Raw genomic sequence first — 16,482 nt, 5'->3', positions numbered from 1 at the left:
TTCGATCATATAACGCAGAACCCTCTTCTTACATTGGGGTCCCCTTGCCCTTTGTTACCTTGGGTACAAGTATGCTTTGAAGTGGTAAATCATATCCATATTGTGTATATTTGACATTCTAGACAAACAAATCTTCCACAGATACCTTACTAGGAGGTTACTTTGATGTCTTTCATATTTTAATAACTGCTTCCCATGGGGTTGAATCGTTACGATATTAAATTGTGTGATATTCTGTTAATTGTCCTACTGTTTCATCACCACTGACGACTACGGCACTCTTATGATGATTATACATGTTATATTATATTACTGCATGGCAGGAACGTCATTAACCTTGTGTAAGGATGGCACTAGTATTGACATTGATGTGTGTGGAGTGGATCGTCTAAGCGACTAAGTTTGTTTGTGATTTGTACATGTGTAGTATATAGTACTGCAGAACAGAGCAGGTTGAGACCTATCTTCAGCAAACATATTAGCAAAGTCCCCACAACGGGTGTGCCTAGACACAAGCTGGCATCAAATAGGAGTCATAACGTTCTGCTGTGTGGGGCTGTCAGGTAGCCTAGTGGTTAAAGCGTTCGCTCGTCTCGCCGAAGACCCGGGTTTGATTCCCGTCATGGGTACAATGTGTGAAGCCCATTTCTGGTGTCCCCCGCCGTGATATTGCTGGAATATTGCTAAAAGCGGCATAAAACCATACTCACTCACTCTTCTGCTGTTACTGCTTGCATGGAAGTAACCATGACGACAAAGTCGCTGTTGGATGCCATCTCCTGTCTGGCCCTGACTTCTGGGACATCAAGTGGCTATGTGTCATCTGCACGGCTGGAGCATGCAATGTGGAACATGAGCACTGGCCAGAGTGGCGCCTGGAAACATGCACTGACTTCAGTCACAGCACCAGTCAAGGCACTGACAGGAACTCGGGCACTGGTTGGTGAGCTGCCTGCAGCATGGACAGAAGCCTTTCCTAAGACAGGCACTTTTCATATGACTGGTGCTCTGCTGAGGTTGGTGATTACTCTAATAATGGCTAATGGTTAAACCCTTTACATGCCATGGTGCTGATATTGGATCCATCTTTATTCAAAATCACCTACATCCTGAAATAGGGGCCATGGCTTATGGTTGCAGCATCAACCTTCATCCCTTTACACAGAGCTTCTGTTGGTTTTGCAACCAGGATCCTTTGTCCATCTACAGGTTAGATGGACATCTCCGCCAACAATATTATCTATACCAATGTGCCTTCAGGTTCCCGTTTCTATTTCAGAGGTTGAATCAAACATGGAGTTGGCAAAGGAGATTGAACTCAAAGAAATCTGGAGCTGACTTTTTTGGTTTGAGATCCTACTGTTAGCACACAGCACCATCCTTGGATGGGGGGCTATAGTGTAGGGCTATCACCATAATCAGTCACCACTGTTCCTTCGCACTGTGGAAGGGACATGGTCGGCCCAGTCGTCTGTCCCAGAGTTGCATAGAAACCTATGATTGTGGGTTCGAATCCCAGTTTGCCCTGATTATGTTTCAAGGTTTGTCAGCACCATACCCGTGCTCATGGGTTTCACCAAAGTGGTAAACGTCTGAGACCCGCATCACTTCAGGCTTTCCTCCCACATTAAGCTGACACGCCGTGATATAACTGGAATAATGTTAAAAGCGGTGTGAAACCCAACCCAACACTGTGGATGTGCGATGCCTGCATCGACTGTGGCCTTTTTCGCAGCTATAGCCAGTCCATCAGTACCTACTCCACTAACAATGTTTAGAAAGTTAGTTCCAGTCACTACTCAACCTTCCACGGCTATCTGGATAAGTGGTGACATCAGTGTTTTAGGTTGTATCCCAGGCACTGCTATAACCAAACGTGGTCATCATTGTGTGAGAGATAGAAAGATAAAAAGAATGTAGGAATCAGTTCCTGAGGAGTTTTGACAGAGGACCAGATGCTGAGGTTCACTCGTGTCTCATGTGGGATTTTGTGGCCAAAAACCAGCAGAATGAAGACAATATAAGGTTCTTGATATTGACACTTTCTTTAGTTCTGGGGTATGAGGACACTGCTGTTTTGTCATGTCCTGTGTGTACCCTTTGATCACAACTTCCATAAGGCAGAGGAAAAGGTTGTTTCTTCCTTTGGCAGCTAAAAGTATAGTTGAGGCAACAAAGAATACCATGGCTTTTTGGCCTTGCTCACAATCCCCATGAATTCAAGGCTCAGACATCCACGTTGGCACTGTGCATGATGTCATCAGGGATGTGTTTGTAAAACTGACACAACCTTTGCCAACTACTATCTAAGGGATTTCTCCTCGGAGGATGTAGAGGGTGCTCATCAGTTTTGGCCCCTGCACCCATTTACGTCCGAGACGTTGAAGCTGCATTTACCAAGAATTTTATTCACACAATGTTCTCTGAATTTTCAGATCTAGTTTTTCGCCATGGACAAGTCACCACTGAGCACTTATGTGATATTTTCCATGTGTCATTTAATTTCAGATTAAATATTCTGTGGGCTGGCTGTTTTTTTATTTGTACTGACTATGTCTTGAAGTTCGCTACAAGCTACTGCTGTGTTTACCAGATATGGCTCATATGTCAGAATATAGAGGCATGTTTTGGGGTCTGTGTCATATGATCAAAGCAATGTGTGGTAATGTCAAGGTGCTGGTAAGTACAGTAATAATATCCAAATTCATGTAATGTTATCTATGCTACAGTTTGCTTCTCGAGCCAAAACCATCAAGAACAAGCCGATACTGAATGAAGTGCTGTCCGATAGCGCCCTTCTCAAGAAGTATGCCAATGAGATTAAGAAGTTACAGAAGAAGGTTGATAAGGTATATCATGAACTCTTTCACCAGAATTATCAGAAGACTACATATGTACTGTTATATCATATTTGCAAGCTGACATACAGTGACACACCTCATGTTGCAGGAGCCACTGTTAGTATAGTTGGGACTGTATTGACATACAGTGACACACCTCATGTTGCAGGAGCCACTGTTAGTATAGTTGGGACTGTATTGACATACAGTGACACACCTCATGTTGCAGGAGCCACTGTTAGTATAGTTGGGACTGTATTGACATACAGTGACACAACTCATGTTGCAGGAGTCACTGTTTGTATAGTTGGGACTGTATTGACATACAGTGACACACCTCATGTTGCAGGAGCCACTGTTTGTATAGTTGGGACTGTATTGACATACAGTGACACACCTCATGTTGCAGGAGCCACTGTTTGTATAGTTGGGACTGTATTGACATACAGTGACACATCTCATGTTGCAGGAGCCACTGTTTGTATAGTTGGGACTGTATTGACATACAGTGACACACCTCATGTTGCAGGAGCCACTGTTTGTATAGTTGGGACTGTATTGACATACAGTGACACACCTCATGTTGCAGGAGCCACTGTTTGTATAGTTGGGACTGTATTGACATACAGTGACACACCTCATGTTGCAGGAGTCACTGTTTGTATAGTTGGGACTGTATTGACATACAGTGACACACCTCATGTTGCAGGAGCCACTGTTAGTATAGTTGGGACTGTATTGACATACAGTGACACACCTCATGTTGCAGGAGTCACTGTTTGTATAGTTGGGACTGTATTGACATACAGTGACACACTTCATGTTGCAGGAGTCACTGTTAGTATAGTTGGGACTGTATTGACATACAGTGACACACCTCATGTTGCAGGAGCCACTGTTTGTATAGTTGGGACTGTATTGACATACAGTGACACACCTCATGTTGCAGGAGTCACTGTTAGTATAGTTGGGACTGTATTGACCTACAGTGACACACTTCATGTTGCAGGAGTCACTGTTAGTATAGTTGGGACTGTATTGACATACAGTGACACACCTCATGTTGCAGGAGCCACTGTTTGTATAGTTGGGACTGTATTAACATACAGTGACACACCTCATGTTGCAGGAGCCACTGTTTGTATAGTTGGGACTGTATTGACATACAGTGACACACCTCATGTTGCAGGAGTCACTGTTTGTATAGTTGGGACTGTATTGACATACAGTGACACACCTCATGTTGCAGGAGTCACTGTTTGTATAGTTGGGACTGTATTGACATACAGTGACACACCTCATGTTGCAGGAGTCACTGTTTGTATAGTTGGGACTGTATTGACATACAGTGACACACCTCATGTTGCAGAAGCCACTGTTAGTCCAGAACTGACACAGTTCATGTCCAGCACAACTGTTATCCCAAATAGTGTTTTGAGGTGGACATGCATGTATCTTGAAGCATGTTTCAGATGGGCATGCAGGACATGCAGTTGGAGAAAGAGGACCTGGAGAAAAAATTACAGGAAAAGGACGATATTCAGAAGCAACAGGATGAGCTCATCAACAAGCTCCGCCAGATGATCTGTGTGTCGGGAGCAAATAATACCAGAGAAACAAAGGTGATACCGATAACTTGTTCATGGTTGCTGCGTAGGTTACACTCGTTTATCAACTTATACGCCTGAAAATACACATTCTGTCACAAATTTATACGTGATTGTTATATTTCATGGTTTTTAAGATGTCCCAACTAGACATTTCACAATTGAAATAAAAACAAAATCTAACACTCATTTGAACTAATGTTATTAATGAAAAAACAGTATGTCAATATGTGAAGTTAAAATAGTTCTACCATTTAGGAAAACATTTTCCATATACTTTAAAGGTTACAGAAATGTTTTCTTCATTTATTTGTCAATGAAAGTTGAAAGTAAACCAATTGACACTGTATATTGTTTTTTTCTATATCCTCTAAGCCCCAAATAATAGGTGAAGCCCCCAATAATAGGTGAAGCCCCCACAATTGGTCAAGTGTTCATTTATACCGCGTGGCATGGTCCTAATCAATTTCCCAAAACAATTTGAGGCAGTTTTATCCACTACTGTTTGGCTGGTGGCAATTGTAGCAGGTGCCCAAGACGTGGTCTATAGGGGAAGGTCAGGACTTGTGGCTGGCCATTGTAGTGATGTTCTTCTGCCGGAGGTAGTTTGTTATGTCACGTGCACGATGGGCACAAGCATTATGGTCTTGAAAGACTTGCATCAACTAGCATGGCCTGTAAACAGTATAACTATTGGTGCCTGTATGTTTGTCTTGGTAGTACTGCCCTGTGACCCTTCCATAGACAATATGCAGTGACATTCTAGCAGTCATTACACACCCACCCCACGTCCATGCCCATACAGAAAGTTCAGAATGTATCTGGAATTATCCGAGAACATTACATTAGACCATCAATGAGTTCTCCAGTTTCTAAGCTCTACACACCATTGGCATCTTGCAAGAATGTGTTGATTTGTTAACGGTTGTACAAAATAGTCGCTGATTTGTAATCATCTTGGGCCCGCGTCACAAAGCGATCGTTTATTGTAACTCCATACTTTAATAATAACATAGACTTTTGATTGACATAGTGCTACAATCTCTCTCTTTTTTAAAGGGCCTTTAACTCCAGTGGCCTGGTGCCAATCATGATTGGCTGTATGGGCTAGCTTCCTCTAAGCTTGGTTTGTGACTTATTCATCCTGTACTTGTGCTGTTCACCTTGGGTGCCCTGTGCAGGCCAATCAGTAACATGTGTATGAAGAAACCTGTTCCAAAGTCTGGAAATCACAGATGAGGACACATTGAACATATTGGTTACCTTTCCCCAAGTTCTACCAGTTTGAATGCCGTTTGGCATTCATCACGTAGATGACCCATTCCCAATCTAATCACAAGTACTGCGTTAACATTTGAGTAGAGAGTTTACATTACAGTAGTTAATGAAAATCAACAATACCAAAGGCTCAGAACTGTTTGACAACCTTTCACTGATATGTCAAAATCCACTTACCCACTCGCATGGAGAAATTGCACGTTCCACATGTACCATTTTGGTTCCTAAACTCTGGCAGTCATTTTTCACAGCGGATGTTTCTTCTGATGATTGATCATCAATCATAACATTTGCATGATTTATATTCATGATCCCCCACATTTTTGGGAGAGCTTATTATCAGTATTGCCTGTTGTACTGTCCATGCCTGACATGCAGCATAAGGGCATCGTTAAAAGCAAAAGAAATGTGCCTATCAATGTCACTTGTATCATCACTGCCACCATCACTATTGGCAGGATTGGTTTATTGTGATTGATTGCCATGGAATACATTTGCATGATTTGTCCACATTGTTTATGTAATAAATGACATATTTTTTTCAGGTAAAGAAACTGCGAAGAGAAACATGGTGTGGTAAAAAGCTGAAAAAGTCAAGTTCAGGTACATGTTTGTCTCTCTGTGTAGCTGCATTTTGGGCTTGACACACTCAGCCATGTCAAATATAGTAAAATATATGTGTCGTTGTACCTAAAGTAGAAGGTTTAGTGTTTGATATTTGAAGATGTCAATGTTATCAGAGTTCCCACTGGCTTTTGAAACGCTAGTCCTTGTGGCCTAGCAATTCTAAAAATTACAAGTCCCCCCCTAATTTTTGCCAGTCCCAACTTTCAACAAATATAAAAAAACTATGAAAATTATTTGCTTTTAATTCTTTCAACTTCATGTTCAGTGCAGAGATGTCATCTGTGAAGAAATTAAGTTGGATCTATAGAGAACATATCCAAAGAGATGATATTTGTGTTTTGTTGGACATTTAAATGTCTGGCAACTTCGTTTTGCCGTTCCTGTGTGCAGGATACCCATGTCTCATAGACGTTGATTTTGAGTGAGCCTTACCATTGGACAAGCGTTACTTAGGGTTAAACGAAACTGTTTTCTGAACACAAACAATCATTGTGTGATGTTCTCATTTATTACTTGCCCATGAAGAGATCGCCTGTTTAATAAACATACAGCTGTATTACACATTGTATAATACCAACACGCGTGCTTATGTACTGCAGGAACAAGTTACACTAACAAACTTTGTAAACTTTCAACATCACTTGGCTTATTCAACGACATTGCGTGAGGAGATGATAAATCACTGAGAGGTGCTTATGCACACTCAATGACCCCAGCAACCTTGTTGCTAGGCTGTCACGTGGCATTGTTTGGCCAGTGGTTCTTGCAACAAAATTCCACAAATGACACATAGGGTATTGTGACGTGATTGTAAACTTTGTGGTGCAGGTCCCATTCCACAAGACGATCGTATTGTAGCGCAACGACAGTCTATAAGTTTCAGTTAAAGTATGTGAGTTAAGATAACCTTAGCGCTACAATAACTTTGTAGTATGGATGCCTGAATTCTAAAGGTGGTTCATTGTATGGTATTAAATTTGTGTCAACGTTTGACGTGAATGAAGTATTATTCTGTTAAACTCAATTGGATTACGTTGTGGATTGTGTAGGTGTCTGCCTATTCATACACGACAGTAAAATTAAATAAAAGGCATAACTGGCAAGTAATAAATAAAATTCTAAACTCCTGTGTAATACCAATTTTATGTAACTCGCGACTTATACTCATTGTTATTGCTTATCTCTCTTTTCCGAATAGGTAGTGGAAACTTCCTGTGTTGTTCCCAAAGAACAGAGAAAACAGCTCACCCCAAAACGCACCCTTACTCCCTGCATGCACACCGGAACCATGTGACCAAGCCCAGTAACTTATCACTCTCTTTTTCGCCCATCTTGGCAGCTGGAATTGTTTATCTGTGCATCATAATCCAAGCCATCCATAAAATATTAACCCTTTTTAAAAAAGTTTTTTGCTTGGATTATCTTCTGTAATGTTCTATACATCATATCTAGTGATTAATTACATTAAGTAATACGTTACCACTTGTTATGTCAAGGCTGTTGTCTCCCACAACTGCTCTTATAGCGAAATGTACCACAGAGATCTCAATTACCTCATGCAGCACGTGCGTAGCCACCTCAGCTGCCATGTGACACCCTTCACTCTTGTCTCTTCATTTGCTTCAGCAAGACATACTTGACTGCTCTGAACCGTTCTCCAACCATTTGGTGATATTTATTACTGTTTATTGACTCATATAAACTGTGCATTTTGGGGCGTTTGCTGTAACTACACTTGGAAATTTTTTTTCCCACCAATAGGATAATTTTTCCCACCCTTTTTTCTATATACTTGCAGGGTGTCTCGTATGCACGTTGCGTCTTAAGTTCCCCTGTTATGGTATGTCTTGGGGGTTTACATCACCTATTTCTCTATATGCTATATGTGTATGTTCTATATTCCCAATGCTCGTTTATTTTCTTGTGAAAATGTTCGTTTGTGAATATTTTTGTGGTGCGTGTGTTGTAACCATGTTTTACTCTTTGTTCTTAGTAAACAATGTCAGACATGGAAGTCTCGCCGTCCTCCACCCCCTCTACCCCTGCAACCAGGAGTTCCTATCGGGGACACCCGGTGCGCCCTGTGCGAGGGTCTGGGGCCTGCAGCGTTCGAGCGCTACATATGTGAAGTCTGTTTCCACCTCTTTTGGTGGCCGGCTCGTCCGGTCGGGGTCCCCTTGCGGGTACCACCTCTACGGCTGTGGCGGATCCCTTGGCGGCCCTTGGGCTGTCTGGGGATTCCGTCACAGCGTTACTTTCTAAACTTGTGGACTGGCGGCCTTATCTCAGGATAGGCCCCTGGCTGTTCCGTCCCCGGCCTCTTCGGTCACCAGTCCTTGTTAAGGACCGCGTGGCTATGGTTTATGACCTCTTTGAGGACTGCAACTACCACACACATTGAGGAAACACCTCTTGTGGTGGACAGTGAAATCAAATGTTTGCGCATGAATTTATTTAAATGAGCCAGATTACAACAATCACCTATTCGTGGATGCCTCACATCAAGGTTGGGGAGCTCACTTCAACGAGAAGTAACAGCAGGCCTATGGTCAGAAGCAGAAAAGCTCTACCACATCAATTATCTGACATACGAGGCAGTAATCTGTGCAATATTTTTAGCCTGAAGAAACATGTCTGATAATCAGAACAGACAAGTCAACTGTGGCATACACTATAAACCTTCAAGGCATGTAAAATCAGAGACCCTCCTGAAGTTGACATTTCAACTTTACGAGCTGGTAGTCAATTTGAACTTTACAATAAAGGCAAAATATATATAACGGGAGTGGCAAATGTCTTAGCAGACACCTTATCAAGACCAGCCAAACCATCACCGACAGAATGGAAGCTACACCCAGAAGCATTCCCACTGGCAATAAAAGAAAATAGTTGCCCACTGATAGACCTATTCGCAACCAGATTCAACAATCGGATAACAACATTTGTATCACCAGTGCCAGACCCACTAGCCTGGTCAGTCGATGCTCTGTCAATACCATGTTAGGGACTAAACACATATACATTTCCCCCACCAGATTTGATACTCCAAACTGGCCAAATCTACTGCTACATCCTCACTCCAATCAGTAGCCAAAGCTACTATACCTCAAATAGCAGATTACCTATGTCACTTAAGAAGTACAATAAATCTTAAAGGTTCGACACTTGGCATGTATTTAGCCGCTATTAGTTCTGTACTGACAATGGCTAACAGGATAAATATTTCTAAAGTTCCTGAGCTGATAGCCCTACTCAGCTCCTGCGCAGACTTGAGGACCAACAGAAAAAATTTAGAACATTAATATAGTGCTACAAGACCTAACCAGTGAGGCTTACGAACCTCTCCAACAGGCTGACTTTGAACACCTGACGCAGAAAACCCTCTTTCTTCTGGCATTTGCTACGGCAGCCAGAATGTCTGAAATCCACGTGATAGACTTCAATCGCATTACATTTCACAGTGGTAACAACTCAACAGACCATCACACCTTGGGTTAAGCTGGGACTTAATTGCAAAGAACCAGTTACCAGGCCAACCGGACAGACAATTCCACGTTCCGGCTCTTTCCTCCATCCTCGGTGCAGAGGATACAGAGGATTTATCACTATGCCCAGTCAGAGCATTAAGATTACTCCAATAAAAGTCTAAACCTAGAGGACAAGAATTTAAGAAACTATTTATTCTTTTATTAAGGAATACACACACATAAGTATCCAGAAGAACTATCTCAACTATCCAATATCAGAAAGACTTCTTGACGTCAGATTACTGTTCCATAACCAACGACCGAGAGTCCATGCCCCCTGTTTTACTATGTAATTCAGGACATGGGTGAGAAACGTTTGTGTTAAGATTATCCCTTTTCTTATCTTAACACTTTAAGATTAGTGATTAGTTACTGGGCTTGGCCATGTGGTTCTGGTGCGCATGCACGGAGTAAGGGTGCGTTTGGGTGAGCTGTGTACTCTGTTCTCCACTATTTTGCCTTTACGCGCAATGGAATTCTGTTTCGATGGATAATCGAGACTGTTTTTTTTCTGGTGTTGACCTATTACTGTTTTGTTGGCAGCGTTCGATGACTTCAGGCTCCCATCAAGTGATCCCCTGTTCCTGCCTAATAGCCACTTGCCCCAGATGCGGAAGCCTCTCTCCAGTAGACACTTCAGCTTCTCTGCCCTGGAGGAAGAGGAGCCATCATTTCTGGACCCACCTGCTACTGATGAACTCCTCACGGCAGACGACGTCCTCTTCATGTCTCTGGAAACCACTGATAAAAAATGTTTTATCACAGACTCCCGGCGTTCGGGAAGGAGATCAGACTTGGGTCAAACACACAAAAAAGAAATAGAAAACCTGTAAGTCTTTCATAACAGCCATTTATTTAGCTTTTGTTTTGTCCAATGTGTTTTGACTCTAGTACTGGAATGATGTTGTTCTTCAGGAAGAAGGAGAATGAAGAGCTTCAGCAGATCAACACTCGGCTGGGGAAGCAGGTTCTGGACCTAGAATCCAAGAATGAGAAGCAGGAGACTGACCTTGTGACGATCAAGGTCAAGCTGAATCAAGTGATGGAAGACATGACACTTCAGAGTCTGGAGCTTGACAAGGCCACAGCCATGGCTCGCCATGATATATCCCTGCGGGACTTACAAGAGTTCCACCGCCTTGAGAAGGATGACCTGGAGGAGCAGATTGCAGCACTGATGAAGGTGAGGTTACATTGCTAGCTGTCAGGTTTGTTTGTTTTTTTGTTGCATTCAGCAATATTCCAGCTGTATGATGGCATGTTGACCAATTTACAGCACTAATGCTGGTGAGGTTACACTGCATGATGTGCAAGAAAACTGATCATTTATCTGCATGCCTACCTAAGTTCTGAAATGCCAGATAAGTTTGAGCAAGGCAATAAATATAGTTCACCTGACGGAAATTCATGTGAGTTTGAAACCACTGCACAATGAAGATGAAACTGCCTTGTTGCCTTCAATGATGACACCCAAACTTGTTAGGTTTGAATCTGATTTTCCTCTGGCAGCAACTGTTGTGAAGTTTCTCTTTGTTGACATTTTTAACTGTTGACTACATTTGCAGGTCAGCTTCAGTGTTGTGGTACTATTTTCTTATTGTCTTATGAGTCAGTCTTCAAGCCAATTCAAAGGGAAACTGACATTGTTACAAGATGAGAAAACCCATTTGGTTGTAGTCTTCTTCCACTCCCTACACCCATGCTTGTGCTGTATGAGTGTAGACTGTTACACCTGCTTGCCATGTGTGGTTACAGAAGAAGGAGGAGCTGGAGGGAGAGGCCGCCCCTGCAGATGTGCAGTATGTGAAGAAGGTGGAGATGGAGCTGACCAGGAACTATGACAAGATGATGGAGCTCACCAAGTCGAACAAGGACATGGAGAAAGAGAATGACAAGCTGAAGAAGGAGCTTGCACTGGTCAGTCTACACACAAGCATTATTACTGTTGTACTCTGTTTTCTTAGAAAATGTCACCTCACAAATATATGATTTTTTTAATCAGAGAAATGTTATTTGAAACCAAGTATCCCCAATGTCATACTATGCCATTTATGTATACTCAACAACAAAAGTTCCTGTGACATCAATATTTTAGTGTATTTTTCAAACAAGTAAAGTTTGGTTGTCAATATTGTAGTACATGTAAGGAATCAAGTCGCAAAAATGCAACTGGTACAGAAAAGCATGCATTCCATGCAAAAGTTATTGTACAGCCACAGCGATGGATGGATTCGAGTGTACCGACGTCGAGGTGAACTTTACGTCAATTATTGTGTCATGGAAGAAGATCAGTTCGGTTGCGGCAGCGTTATGGTATGGGGTGGGATTACAGCAAGACCCGTTTGATAGTGGTAGAAGGAAATCTCAATGGACAGCGCTACTGCGACGAGATCATCGGCTGTGCTACCGTTTTTGCGTCGTCACGGCCCAGGCATTACCTTTCAACATGACAACACTCGGCCTCATATTGCTCAACTTGTTCAGGATTCTCTTCAACGAAACAATGTGAATGGTCATCACTCCAGGTCAGCTCACTCCCCTGATCTCTTACCAATCGAGCACATGTGGGATGAGATGGATCGACGTCAACCACATGTTCCACAGACACTCCAGGAACTCCGAAACATTCTCCAGCAGATATGAACAGATATCCCACAGGACTTTGTGAGACGCCTGGTCCTTTCCATGAGACGAAGATGTATTGCTTGCATCACAACCAGAGGTGGACACACAGGCTACTCGTATTGATTTGTAAATTGACATTTTGGCATGTTCATGTTTTTTATGAAATCATGCATTTTCTGAAGTCAGTAACCATTTGAACACTTACAGGAGTTTTTAGTCTGTTGCAAACCGAAATTTTTCAGATTTGGTAAAAAAACATAACTTTGCATTAAATCTTATTCAATGTCACAGGAACTTTTGTTGTTCAGTATGTGTCCAGTCAGATCAGAGTATCCCCCCATGTCATACTGGGACTAATATTGCCATCCATGTATGTCCAGTCAGATCAGAGTATCCCCCCAATGTCATACTAGGACTACTATTGCCATCCATGTATCCAGTCAGATCAGAGTATCCCCTAATGATATACTAGGACTACTATTGCCATCCATGTATCCCGTCAGATCAGAGTATCCCCCAATGTCATACTGGGACTAATATTGCCATCCATGTATGTCCAGTCAGATCAGAGTATCCCCCCAATGTCATACTAGGACTACTATTGCCATCCATGTATCCAGTCAGATCAGAGTATCCCCCAATGTCATACTAGGACTTGTATTGCCATCTTTGTATCCAGTCAGATCAGAGTATCCCCCAATGATATACTGGGACTAATATTGCCATCCATGTATCCAGTCAGATCAGAGTATCCCCCCAATGTCATACTAGGACTACTATTACCATCCATGTATCCAGTCAGATCAGAGTATCCCCTAATGATATACTAGGACTACTATTGCCATCCATGTATCCAGTCAGATCAGAGTATCCCCCAATGTCATACTGGGACTAATATTGCCATCCATGTATGTCCAGTCAGATCAGAGTATTCCCCCATGTCATACTAGGACTACTATTGCCATCCATGTATGTCCAGTCAGATCAGAGTATCCCCCAATGTCATACTGGGACTAATATTGCCATCCATGTATGTCCAGTCAGATCAGAGTATTCCCCCATGTCATACTGGGACTACTATTGCCATTCATGTATCCAGTCAGATCAGAGTATCTCCCCATGTCATACTAGGACTAATATTGCCATTCATGTATGTCCAGTCAGATCAGAGTATCCCCCAATGTCATACTAGGACTAATATTGCCATCCATGTATCCAGTCAGATCAGAGTATCCCCCAATGTCATACTGGGACTAATATTGCCATCCATGTATCCAGTCAGATCAGAGTATCTCCCCATGTCATACTAGGACTAATATTGCCATTCATGTATGTCCAGTCAGATCAGAGTGTCCCCCAATGTCATACTAGGACTTGTATTGCCATCTTTGTATCCAGTCAGATCAGAGTATCCCCCAATGATATACTGGGACTACTATTGCCATCCATGTATATCCAGTCAGATCAGAGTATCCCCCAATGTCATACTAGGACTAATATTGCCATCCATGTATCCCGTCAGATCAGAGTATTCCCCCATGTCATACTGGGACTAATATTGCCATCTTTGTATCCAGTCAAGAGGTGAGGTGGAGCGGAAACTGCGCACAAATGATGACTACATTGGAATGTTAGAGAAACAAGTAAACCAGAGCCAGGAGAAGATAAAGAGCTATGAGAGGATGAGTGTTGGATCTGTTCCTGTTGGAAAGCAGGTAAACGTATCTATGAAACTTTCTAAATGTCCAAATATTCCCCGTCACATGATTCAAAGGGCTAGTTAACACAAACATTAAAACATTTTCTCAAAGTTAAACAAAAGAGGTGTCATGGTTGTTATGTTTGAAATACTCTTATTTCTTCTTCTGACCCAACACATTACAATATCCTTCTTTTCAACTGTATAACACAGAACCCAAATTGTACCTCTTCTTCATCCGGATGCCTGTTGCCCTAGATTACCAGTCACAGTTATCTGTCTTTGATCGCTCATTTTCCTTCTCATTGCGGTCGGTCGGGTAGTTTATGATGCCTAGTTTGACACAAGTGGGTAGAACTCTTGACCCCAGTAGTGATAACTCACAGGATGCCTATTGTCTAATTCATATTCCTTAAATGTCATTGCTCAGTAAACCTTGTTTGTGTATATGTTCATTTAAGTTGGTATTTCTGCTATCGAAAGTTGAGAGACATTTTGGAGACATAATGCGCATTTTTTTTCATTTAATTCACGATCGCATTAATTTCATGATTTACAGTATTTATGGGGGCATAGGTAACCCACACATCTAAGGCACCACCTGCCATACAGAGTTGCATCCCTTGGGCATGCCAGGAACCTATAATGGGGTTTAAGTCTTGATTCAACCTGATTATGTCGTGCCAGTGGGTTTCACCAGGGCCATTATCGTTATTATGACCTCAGTTTGCGCCACATTGTGGAGGGGCAATTCCAGTGTTGACTTATGTGCTTTTGGCTCCAGTCACCTCTCCATCAGCAACTACTCCATTGACAAGGATTAGCTATTATTTTGTAGCTAATCCTGCATTACTTCCTAATGCATTCACTGCTTACCTTTTGACAGAAGTGAAACTGTGATTGATCCTGCTGAAGGGAGAAGTGTTGTTTCACTCTAAGCAGGACCCTCCCCATCACCAGCTGCCACGTCATACTGGATGTGGTTGACTGTTCATATCACTGTTGGTCAACATACAGAATACATGTCCTCAATTGCCCGTTTGGCCTTCATGGAAACAGAAGTAAGGCGTTCACTATCTGCGCTGGTTGGGTTTCACCGGAGTGGTCCTTATAGATTGATCATATGTGCAATCACCTGAAGGCGGCTTTAGCTGAGGTTACCGCCACCCACCGTAGGTGGTATTTGGCTTTATCCAATTGGAATTCTGAATTTAATCATTGGCTTCTCCATCAGTCTTGGTCAGCCACAACATTATTTGATTCTCCGATTGCGGATCAGCAGGCCTTGGAAGTAGATGCAACCAGTAGGGGCAGCCAGGAGACTCGCTCTGAATATGATCGTGCCTTGGTGGCTGGCGAGAAGGTGGTTCGTGGACCAAAGAAACCTTGTAGAAGCAAACCACTACTTCTTCTGAGGTGGTCCAACCTACTGGTACATCCACATGCCAGGCAGGCCTGGTTTATTTACAAAGAGCCCAAGGCAAGAAAGGCTATTCGGCATGCTGTGAGTGAGTGAGTGAGTGAGTGAGTGAGTTAATATTTAATGCCACATTGGCAATATTTTTGCCATATCATGACGTGGCTATTGCTATGACACATAGACCCTCGACTAAAGGCCCTTATGAGGATAAGTGGCTATCATTTGAGACCTGTTGTAAAGCAAAAGGCTTAGGATCCCACTGTAACCTTGCCTTAATTCTTGGTTGAGTATCTCCTACACTTGTATACCAAACAACACTTGAGAGGTAGCACCATCTACACATATTGGGTAGCTTTGATTTCAGTTTTGGCAGTACCATAGGAATGAAAAATGGCCAAGTTTCTGAAACTGCAAGCGGTGACCCTGTCTTTCTTTAAGTTGCCTACAATCTCATATATATCCAATGCAGTCTTGGACATTTTGCAACCGATTTGTGACCTTCATTGTACGAGGTATATGCTGGGAATGATGACAAGAACATAGACATAACCACCTCGCAGTCTTGTGTGTATGGTCAGGGGGTCAGGCAAGACATGCACATCAAGAGCCTAGAGTTCTTAGCCATCATACTGGCGATAGATTAAAATAGATCGCTGGAAACCATGCTGGAAACCAGGCTGCCAGAGCTCTGGTCTCCACTGACAACTCCATAGTGGCACACTACATCAACAAGATGCGGTTAACAAACTCCAGTGACATGTTTGACAGAACATTCCTGTTCTACAGGTTTGATAGACAGTGTGCCACTGGAGACAAGGGCTTGCCACATCCCATTCTTAGGCAGCATCAGTCTACTCAA

General features: G+C 42.5%; 1 protein-coding gene and 1 pseudogene across 1 annotated transcript in view; both read left to right on the top strand.

Moving 5' to 3' along the window:
- The window catches only part of LOC139463766 (uncharacterized), a 272,927-nt pseudogene that overhangs the window by 36,711 nt on the left and 219,734 nt on the right, over nt 1–16,482 (top strand).
- The window catches only part of LOC139463759 (uncharacterized), a 64,766-nt gene that overhangs the window by 24,403 nt on the left and 23,881 nt on the right, over nt 1–16,482 (top strand). The window contains exons 12-18 of the mRNA XM_071245040.1: nt 2,730–2,849; nt 4,313–4,462; nt 6,271–6,328; nt 10,423–10,708; nt 10,795–11,062; nt 11,635–11,796; nt 14,082–14,219. Coding sequence (XP_071101141.1) covers nt 2,730–2,849; nt 4,313–4,462; nt 6,271–6,328; nt 10,423–10,708; nt 10,795–11,062; nt 11,635–11,796; nt 14,082–14,219 — 1,182 coding nt within the window. The remainder of the gene's footprint in view (nt 1–2,729; nt 2,850–4,312; nt 4,463–6,270; nt 6,329–10,422; nt 10,709–10,794; nt 11,063–11,634; nt 11,797–14,081; nt 14,220–16,482) is intronic.

Source organism: Haliotis cracherodii, unplaced genomic scaffold (assembly GCF_022045235.1).
Source record: "Haliotis cracherodii isolate W230 unplaced genomic scaffold, xgHalCrac1.p SCAF_16, whole genome shotgun sequence".
NCBI classification, from domain to species: Eukaryota; Metazoa; Mollusca; class Gastropoda; order Lepetellida; family Haliotidae; genus Haliotis; species Haliotis cracherodii.
This window is presented reverse-complemented; position numbering and strand designations above follow the sequence as displayed.